General features: G+C 46.0%; 2 protein-coding genes across 2 annotated transcripts; one reads left to right on the top strand and one right to left on the bottom strand.

The window, feature by feature from the left end:
* The first annotated feature begins 619 nt into the window (after positions 1-619).
* Positions 620-2303, top strand: F4822DRAFT_278170 (DUF791-domain-containing protein). The gene is made up of 3 exons (XM_051454830.1): positions 620-980; positions 1048-1539; positions 1591-2303. The coding sequence occupies exons 1-3, from the start codon at positions 789-791 to the stop codon at positions 2218-2220; spliced, it is 1314 nt and encodes a 437-aa protein (XP_051313049.1). The 5' UTR covers positions 620-788; the 3' UTR covers positions 2221-2303.
* A 1966-nt stretch (positions 2304-4269) lies between these two features.
* On the bottom strand, positions 4270-5982 carry F4822DRAFT_278114 (glycoside hydrolase family 16 protein). The gene is made up of 2 exons (XM_051454828.1): positions 5556-5982; positions 4270-5494 (listed from the first exon to the last, which is right to left on the bottom strand). The coding sequence occupies exons 1-2, from the start codon at positions 5650-5652 to the stop codon at positions 4431-4433; spliced, it is 1161 nt and encodes a 386-aa protein (XP_051313048.1). The 5' UTR covers positions 5653-5982; the 3' UTR covers positions 4270-4430.
* Positions 5983-10180: the final 4198 nt, after the last annotated feature.

Below are 10180 nucleotides of genomic sequence, written 5' to 3'. Positions count from 1 at the left end.
GATTGGTTTTGTACCCGAATTCCCACGTGTGATAGGTGTAAAGTCCGGATTACTCCGAGTAGTAATTAAAAGACCGAGGTCAACGAAGAAACTCAGTGCACATGAAGCAACAATATAAGCAACTAAGTATTTACACTATGCTGTATAACATTCATAATTGAGTTTGTTCTTGAAAGTTAAATGCATTAGAGTTCTTGATGATGTACCGACGTATTGGCATTGGCATGTGGGGCAAGACCCTGGGCCTTACCCCGTATTTCCTTTTTAGGCCTCAAGTGTCCATCCGTTTCGTGTTTCCCTTTTTCAGGATTCGTTCTGTCAAGAAACAACTTATTTTCTATTACTACTCACATGCAATGACACACAACCGGCTGAATAGAGCCTCATTTTGTATGCGATCTGCGAAACACCTGCATCAAATCTCATTCTCCCCCCGGACGTTTATTTAAACAAGATCTACAGTTTCGTATATTGCCTATAAAAAAACCTGAACCAGCATGCCCGTCAATATGGAACAGGCCCCTTCAAGTCTCTCGAACATGTCTTGTCGCAGCGTGTTGCGCTCGACCCTCACATCCGGATAATTTCAAACGAAACGACAAGTGTCACTTTCATCGGTATTCATCTCATCTCATATTTCATTTCCTCTCAGATAAATAAATAAAATACGCCATTTGAGTATCTTTTCTCAACATCGTGTTCCATATTCTAGTGTCTTGAGTGAATGTCAACTCATAATTAACCTATTAACAAAGTCTTGGCGAGCTGGCCCTCTAGGGATCATCAACATGGGTTATTACGAAAATAGTTTCTACGGACTACTCGCCCTATGTGCGGGCCTTCTTGCATCTCAGCCTACGAGGCGTAATGAGCTGAAGAAACTAGCCGACTCACGAAAGCAGGTTTCAAGAGACGACGCACATCCTGAGGCTGACTGGTACAAAGTCTACGCACTTATTATGGGGGCTGATTGGCTTCAAGTAGGTTGTATGAGGATGAGATGTCATCTAACTATGTTGAACTCTTAACTAATCAGGTCCTTCTTAGGGTCCATACTTGTACTCACTATATCGTGATGAGCATGGAATCTCCGAGCGCTTAGTTTCTACCCTCTTTGCCACGGGTTTCTTATCCGGCGCCATCAGCGCCTACTTCATTGGATCATTGGCGGATAAACATGGCCGGAAGGCTGTCTGCATGGTCTTTTGTCTCCTTTACGCCATGTCTTGCTTTTTCACCATCATCCCGTCCATTCCCCTCCTTTTCTTAGGCAGGATCCTTGGCGGTATCAGCACAAGTATCCTATTCAGTGTCTTCGATAGTTGGATGGTGACCAACTTTCGCGAGCGTAAACTTGTCGAAAATGGATGCGATTTGTCCAGAACCTACGCCACCACCAGCATTGTCAATAGCCTTTCAGCCATAATCAGTGGTCTCGCCAGCGAATGGCTCGTCAGGGTCTCTGGTACCAAAAAGGCCCCTTTTCTGCTTAGTATCGGCCTATTGTGGACGGCTCTCCAGATCATCTGGGCCAATTGGGTGCGTGTAACCACATTCCTTTGCAAGGTTTCGAAGCTGATGAGTGAATAGGTCGAAAACTATGGCACCAAACAATCGGAGTCTAAGGATGCTCCGAAGCCACCAAGTCTCTTGTCGACGCTAAAACAGCCATCGATCTTAGCTATTGGCTTTGCGTCTACTATGTTTGAGGGGTCTATGTATCTCTTCGTATTTTACTGGACACCAACCATTAAGGCTGTACAAAAATCCACCGCCGAGCTTCCTTATGGGTATATCTTCTCTAGCTTCATGGCATCTTCGATGGCGGCTGCATTAATTTTCAACATTGTCATGCAGAAGAGACCATTCAAATACTCGCGCCTTCTAGTGGGTATCCTATTGGCCTCCAACTTCTGCTTCGTCAAGCTTGCTGGCCCCAAGACGGAGGACGCTACTTTTTGGCTCTTCTGCCTTTTCGAAGCATGTGTCGGCATGTACTGGCCTTGTACTGGCTACATCAAGGGCCGCATAGTACCAGATGATGTCCGCGCAAAAGTTTACAGCATCTTAAGAATTCCTTTGAATATCTTCGTTGTCGCGTCGCTATTCATCGCCGGTGATAGTCAGCACTATCTCAGAGTGTTTTCAACCTGCTCAATGCTATTGACGGCATCCTTCGGTATAGTGTGGATAGCAAGCCTGAAAGACAACATGCCCTAAAGGACAAGGGCTGCACAGAAGATAATTCAAGTGATTTACTTCGGGGGCTATTCAATTCGCCTTCAACGTTAGGGGCTGAGAGTTCTCTATACGACAGTGATATTTATTTGCGATTCTGATTTGGAGATTCGCAACGCCGTCTAGTTCCTCTCTTATCTTGTGGGTAATGGATAACGGGTTTCACGGAGATCTGAGTTTCACACGGTCAAAATTAAACGTCAACATATCATCCATTTCCCTACCTACCCTTTTCAACCACCAAGCCCGTTGGGGTCAGGTAGGCGAAACTACCAACCAAGGTACGACAGGTTCACAGAGCCTAAATGCACGCCACAGCCTTCTAACTAGGCTCACCTTAACGCCTGACCGTTTCGGCGTCGTCCTCGCCGCCGCCGTTCTTAGGTGTCGTACGCAGGTGTATCTAATTAAGTAGACGTGTAAGTCTTCTGGGGCTAGTTATCATAGAACTACCTTTGGGGGTATAAATGCGGTTTCAGGGGGTCAAAATTTGAGGAAAACTCGGATGACATGAGTGATCAAGGATTGCAGTTCCTAGCTACACTTATTGCAGGTGGTTGGTATGACATCGGGTAGTGAATATCGTTGGACATAATGGTGGGCTTGCTGGGCATGAATAATGAAATCAAAAGTTCTATAGTCACCTCATTACCTCGCCTTCCGATGTTCTTTGCTCCCATGCGGATCTCGGGAATACTGCCCCATCCATATCGCTCACTTAATACAAATCTCTCAGACGCTAGAACCAACAACGCGATATATGCGCCTAAATCGCTCTTAGGTCAATACTTCAAGAGTAACAGCAAGGGGATATTTCGAGGCTTACACACTTGTTAGACCTCATCAGCGACCCGTATCTCAAATGGCCCGACGAAAAGGGCCTTAAGAAGCGGAGGGTGGCCGCGTCCACAGCTCTCAGCCCCCGTTACAATTTAAGTATCCCTTTCGGGTACTTGTGTGGTCTTTCCCTTGAGACCTATTTTTGTTCCACAGGCGCCGACCAGGTCGCATCGTACAAGCCCTACACCAACCAACAACAAGTCCCCGCGAGCCTCAACAGCCTTAACCATCTATCCCTTAGGGATACCACATCCAAACTCCTAACAACCTCGTCGCATCCAACACTTTGGAACCAAAGCGCCTAGACAAATCTGCGCGATTGAAGTCCCAGTACCATATTATTCAGATTTAAAAAAAAATATTGAAGGTTTCCCAACACCAAGCAAACTCGTCTACCTATTTACAAACCCCAACCCGTATCCCTTCCCAAGTAAACCAAACAACGCATAAAAACCCCCAAGTCACCACACCGCGATCCCGTGCCGCCTCTCCGCAGCTAAATACCTAGCCGCTCTCGGCAGGGAGTAAGCGACCCCCTTTATTTGCGGCACGGACATATAATACGGGGAAACGAATAAGCGAGCTTAAAATGAGTTTGAGCTGAATCGGGCAAAGTAAGCTGAGAGCCAGCTGAGTGGGGAGGGAAGGAAGATTTGGGTTTTTTTATGCTTGATGACTGACAGCACCACACGTGGAGGATCACCCTCGGTAAGACTACCCGACGCCTTATAGATAAAGTTCTTCGTCACATTTGAAAACTGTGTTTAACGTTGAATCTTGAATATCCGCTCGAGCATTGCGTTTCAACTGAAAGTCTAAATAACTACGTGTCACAATTATGAGGATAAAAAGACGTAGTAGGTACAAAAATGTAACGCTGTATATTTTTTCTCTACCTGTTGGTATCATGCATTGGATGGCAGTGAAGCTACAGAGCTTACAAAATCCCTCCCAATCCTATATATGTCACTCATCCTCAAACCACCTTTGTTCAGGTATCATCTCTTCCACTCCATGTACATGCAATTAATCGTTCCAATATCTAACCCATCCCGTTCGCCGGAGCACTAAACGTTTCTAAGCAATCGGGCATCAAGCCCCTGAGCGACCGGATGATGCAGGTGAACCGTAATTATAAGTAATACTATGGATGTGAAAGGGGGGGCATATCAACTTCCTCGCCGTCTTCTACAAAGACGTGCAAACAAGGCTGCCAAGTGGTGCGTATGTGCAAGAGATCGTAAAGAAGAATTGAATAGCCGGTTCATCGAAGTAGGAACCACAGATCACCGATTCGCTTGTGCCGAAAAGGGGCGCGCTAGTTACAAAATATCAAACACAACCATGACTTTTTACAGCATAAGAGCAGCCAACAAGCAGGCGCTCAGGGCAGCACTGCTGAAGCCAACCTTGAAGGCACCAGATGTAGTGGGCAAGCTGGTCTGGGAAGCCGGGGCGCTGCTGGAGCTGGATCCAGCGCTCTGAGACTCGGTGCCGCTGGGGGTAGCGGTCTCGGAAGCGCTGGAGCCTGAGCTAGTAGCAGAGGCGCTGGCGGAAGCAGAGACAGTCGAGGTAGTCAGGGTGCTTTTAGCGCTCTCCGTGCTCTTAGCAGTGGACGAAGCGGAAGAAGCCTTGGTAGAGGTAGCAGTGCTGGAGGCAGAGCTGGAGCTAGAGTCGTCGCTGCTGCCGTCACCAGTGATAACGTTGATGCTCTGGTAAGAACCGTCGGAGCCATCCTTCCACGAGTACTTCTCGGCGTTCTTAACACCGTTGCTGTAGTCCTGGATGGTGATAGACTTGTAGTGAGCGACGAAAGGAGCCTGGGAGAAGTCGGTCTTGCCACCAGCCCACTGGACGGTGCCTTCGGGGGCGTCGGAGCGGCCAGCAACCCAGGTACCAAGCTTGATCTGCATAGGAGTCTGAGGGAATCGGGTACCGCCCTTAGCATCGGCATACTTCAACTCTCGAACCTGCTTGTCGTTGATGAGCCAAACAACGTGGTCCTTAGTCCACTCAACAGAGTACTTGTAGACCTGGTCCTGGGGGTTAGCGACAGGGTGGTAAGCACCACGGTCGTAGGTGGTGGTGTCGCCCTTTCCGAAGTAGTTGGTTTGGGCCTGAGCCTTGTCACCACCGAGCCATTCCCAGTCAATCTCGTCGAGATCATCGGATTGCAACACGAAACTGGTTACTATACCAGTACCGGGAGCGACCTGGACCTCCACATCGACCTTTCCGAAGAAAATGTACTTGTTGCTGGTGATGGTCGGGGCATCCGTCTCCTTGTTAATGGTGAAGAGCGCACCAGTACCATCGTAAGTGAGCTTAGTGCCGTCAGCGACCTTGAAGAGATCGTTGGAGCCCTTGCTGAAGTCGACGGTAACAGTCTTGCCAAGAGCAGCGTCATCGGGGCACTCTACACTTTCATGTTAGTAAATCGCATTCCAATTGGTAATTGGTATGCGACAGGAGCTTACTCTTCTTGGTGGGATCGCAGTCGGTGGAGGTTTGAGCAGAGACCAAGGAGGCCGCTGCCAAGACCACCGTGGTGGCAGATAGGAGCTTGGAGAACATTGTTGTCGGTGCTTTGCTGAGATGAGGGAAATTGAGATTAGGTAGCTAGGGGATCGATCGTGGCTATGTAGTTTTCTTATAAGATCTGAGCCGAGGGCTGCAGGGTAGAGCGAGTAAGAGGGTTGATTATTAAAAAGGTATCAAACTAAAAAGGTTCTGCTTTAAACGAGAGACAGAAATTGCGTGCGGTGGACGATAAACGAAAGGGTTCGGGACCACGCTGCACACGTAAGACAAACAGCAGTGAAGGGAGGAACGCGTGTTTTTGTGGAAAAACGAAGGTGTGGGAATAATCAGGGAGGAAAGGAGACGATTTTGCAGGGAAGTGGGAAGAGATGTGATTTTATTTACGAGCCAACCGCCGAGTAACAAGCGCCTTCCCACAATCGAATACAATCAAATACATCGAATATCCTTACTCGTTCCTACCTTCGTACCTTCGTTCCTACCAATTGCTTACCACGGGTCCCTCCCAAAACCTACCAAACCTACCAAGACTGGACCGAGCCTACTCCTTTGGGTAGGTGGTGGCTCCTTCATCCCCTGTCTGGGAAGTCCAGACTCGAACCCAGCCGCTAAGCTGCAGGTAGTTAGACCCGAGACGGCCAAGCAGGGAATGCTCCAGATTTGTGGCTCTGCTGAACCGTCCTGGCCAATCAAATGACAAATGGCCGGCTGAATGTCCTAGAAAGTAACAGGGGGTATCCTGAGCTGCGCCCCGTCATCTCATATCGTGATAGTCCCCTGTTCGTATCCAAGTATCCCAGGGGCCATCATGGTCATAGCAGAAAAAAAAGTAGATCGTATCACCCCATCTCCCCAAAGAAGCCCCAAAGAAGCCCCAAAGAAGTGACGTTGCAATTCCAATAATGTCTATGATTATCCGATGATCGTGACTGTCGTGATCAAGTGGTTCTTAAACATAAAGTGGAATTTATTATTATGATGATGAAGATGATGATAAGAGGGAGATAAGGAATAAAATGATATATGACAACATAGTTTGTATTTCATTGTGTGACGGCATTATTTTAGAGCAAACCATTCTGTCGGGGACATAATTCATTCATTCGTCCTGTTGTGTTGATTGTTAATTGTAAATAAAGGGGAAGTACCTAAGTATACTGCACTAGCTTAGCTGCTTAGCTGATTTAGTTGTTCAGTTCAGCCGTTAGTGCGTAACAGGCAATAATACCGTGCCGCAGTTTTTCAGTAGCTACCTACGGAGTCGAATATTCCAAGGCTGTTAGGAAAGAGTCATCTTTGGTTCAATTTCAATTTAACGGACCAAGACATGCCTATACAGTAGGTGCCAAGAAGAAATCTAATGCGCATTCCCATTCCCATTCGATTTCAATTTTACAACACCAACAAACCAACTCCATCTTTAGAATATTCTTGTCGGTGTAAGTATCCTATTCTTTCTTTCCCACTGGAGTCGCATCAATAGTGTATTTTCCAAATCTGGTTCTACACAGAGTACAAGATCCGTTGGTTTTGATTTGGTTTGGCAGCTTAGCCAGGGAGTCGGAACAGGTAGGACGATAGTTTCTTCCAGAGCCTACATGTACTATGTCGTACAAAGTGGGTAAACGAATCTTGTTACGGATATGCGGCAGCTAACAGGCTCGGCTTGCATTCCCACCTCAGCCTACTAGGTCTTGCTAGTGAGTTAGCTCGCCTGCCCGCATAGGGGTCCTTTGCTTCTAGTAGCGCCGTCTTGGTCTGTAATTTCTGTCAGGTACGAACGAAATGCGTCAACGAAAGCATGGGTATCGCCTAGGCTAGTACTGATTATACCTAGCGTCACAGAATATTCTCGCTAATTATTGTTACTTTTATTCGTATGTCTGACTGCATCATGTATTGTCGTGTTTATTTTGTAGGCTATTACAATCAATTTTAACTAGGTACTGTACCTAAGCAGTTACTATAGAAGACACATCAGGTAGTATCCATTTTCATATTGGCTAAGCGAAATAATTTGGGATGTTAGTAATCTATGCGATTGTATCATCCGATCACTATAACTAACGTCCAATTGGAGTTTAACCCTCAAGCCTCAACTCCGAAAACAGTGTCCCTTGTTCCACAGCATAGCCTATCGGTAGTGCATCATCTATGATGCATGATGCCCAGCAACCGTACTACCTGATGGCATTCTATGACTTGATGGTTTTTTCGTACTACCCTCCTCCAACACCATAGTTGAAACAAAACCCCGGGCGTCACCAATCCATTCACCGGTTTCTTCAGTACTCCTGTTAGAAAGAGAGGGAAGGGCGTCGGTCGGTCGGCCTACTTCTAAAACTAAGTTGCTACCTAAGTAGGAGTCATTTAACACAGCCTCTTAGCATTCAATCACTATAACTTAGGTATACCGTATACTTCTCTAAATTCTAGAACCAACAAAAGCCGGCGCGCTTTTTGTCCTCGGCTTTTATGAACTGCCGACTTTTTTTTTTTCTTCCTGCTTAGTCTTACCAAATAATTCGGGCTCACTCGCAAATTGTTCGCCGGGCAGCACACTAACGTGTTGCCCAACTTCTTACGTCTCACGATGCTAGGTTACTATTTGGTAAGCACTGATGGGGAAGTTCGTATTACAATGGCCTCATGACCCGGCTTTTACCTGAACACGGTCTCGGAAGGTCCGACATCACGAATTTTCGTTCCCGCCCTTTTAGCTCCGACTGTCACGAGTTACCTAATTAATTAGAGTTTGAATTTGACTCTTTGTTCTAGCCGTAGTGAGACGAGAAAGGGAGCCATGTCATTGTAACAGCCCATGTAGACAAGAACTCTAAATTTAACTTGACGTCGCATTCTAGGTATTCTTTACATTATGCACTAACAATAATACCGCTCTTTCTTTCTACAACATGCGACAACATGCTTCAGTAATTCGAGAATCGTATCGGAGATAGCCTAAGGAAATAACTTTTTTTTCGCCTCATCCTGCTGTTCGTATCATACTATTCCCCTACTTACTACAACAGCTTTGCTATACTCTTAGTATACGTCGTCTAATTATTGGTGACCACGTTGTTTCTATACGCCTTCAGCGAGCTAAACCTATTTTGCGTTTCCAAATCCAAACGATTCGAGAATAGAAGAGAATAGCATCGGGCTCTGTTTTGTCTTTCTAAGTCGGGTCCCGCGGGTTCATCATGGATTTCAACCCCACTATTAACCTTCCTCGACGACACGTTCGGAAATAACTGACACATATCATAATCTAGATCTAGAACACGATAGCGATCTAACTCGTTATTACGCCATGGCAGAGTTTAGCGGCATAAAATGTCTACGAATCAAACAATACCACCGCTAATAATAGCTCCTACACGTGGCTACGTCTCATAATTGGCGATGACAATCTCCATGAATCTAATAACGGTTTCTTCCTCGATATTTCGCATGCCAGTGGAACAAAACACAATCTTGGCGAGACAACGAGATCCTATTTTCGACCAACGATATAGTATTTTGGGTGGCTGCTACAATTTTGAGTCATTAGGCCTGCATACGGAAGTGTGTCAACGCCGCACAGTGTGTTTGAGCCACTAATGTCTTATTAGCGAGTTGAGCGAAAACATTGCCTACCTAGCTATTCACAGGTTAATAATCTCTTTAACCATCTTCTCTAACTAAACGAAACCCTACTCACGACTATACTCAAAGTGCGTCTAGACAGGAACAATACCTACCCAAGTAGGGAGGTACATCCTGGCCGAAACGACAAGCCCGGAGCCTTTGCATACAGTCACTAATAGGCATGTTTGTCGGGCATTCAGCGCTGTTTCGTTTCTGAAAACGGCCTCGGTAGGAAGGTAAAACTCCCTACGACATCTCACCATGGTAGGATCTAGCCCCAAGTTCACCCTTACAGAACCTCATACCTCTCAAGTTGCAAAGCAATGAAATAGAACCCAAAAAACTAAAGAGGGAATTGTAATAACTGAGAGCCCTCGGATTTTCAAGGGTTGAAATTTACTTTGGCCGAAGAACGGTTATCTAATCCCCTATATACAGTAGATATCAATCCTTCACACGAAATAGAGGCTGTTTTAATTAAGCCCCGGATTTCTCGCTAGAATCCGACAAGGTTATCCATCACTCTGAAATACCATTCCGATGTCCAGGCAACCGCTAGCAATCAAACATGCGAATAACTCGCAAGTTCAAGATCCTCTTTTCTCTCATAATAGTGGAGGATAGTTCCACTGAAATAGAGATTAGAGGTTATACAAAATATCTCATCGTACAGCCAAATATACACCAAACTAATATCAAACGAGATGCCAACCGAGAGTAATTTGGGGAAAACGAGCGAACATCCCAACTTTACAAAAAATATCTAGTGTTTGTGCCATACTCGAACAGTCAACAGATATATGGATATCAATTAATTTATATGAGAATTGGCCGAATAATACGTGAGTTGAGCCATTTTCAAGCATATCCACAGGCATCGTGTTGAGATTGTCCATCGCAAGTTGACAGCACTCGGCGCCTAGGTACCCAA

The sequence above is a fragment of the Hypoxylon trugodes genome, assembly GCF_022578975.1.
Source record: "Hypoxylon trugodes strain CBS 135444 unplaced genomic scaffold F4822scaffold_6, whole genome shotgun sequence".
Lineage (NCBI taxonomy): Eukaryota > Fungi > Ascomycota > Sordariomycetes > Xylariales > Hypoxylaceae > Hypoxylon > Hypoxylon trugodes.
The sequence above is the reverse complement of the archived record's forward strand: the minus strand, read 5'-3'. Positions and strand labels throughout refer to the sequence as shown.

Bases quoted from the DNA above. Each gene is read 5' to 3' on its own strand.
- F4822DRAFT_278114 (XM_051454828.1), bottom strand. From the start codon at position 5,652: ATGTTCTCCAAGCTCCTATCTGCCACCACGGTGGTCTTGGCAGCGGCC. The intron at 5,495-5,555 runs GTAAGCTCCTGT...ATGAAAGTGTAG, and splicing joins CTGCGATCCCACCAAGAAGA to AGTGCCCCGATGACGCTGCT.
- F4822DRAFT_278170 (XM_051454830.1), top strand. From the start codon at position 789: ATGGGTTATTACGAAAATAGTTTCTACGGACTACTCGCCCTATGTGCG. The intron at 981-1,047 runs GTAGGTTGTATG...GGTCCTTCTTAG, and splicing joins TGGGGGCTGATTGGCTTCAA to GGTCCATACTTGTACTCACT. The intron at 1,540-1,590 runs GTGCGTGTAACC...ATGAGTGAATAG, and splicing joins AGATCATCTGGGCCAATTGG to GTCGAAAACTATGGCACCAA.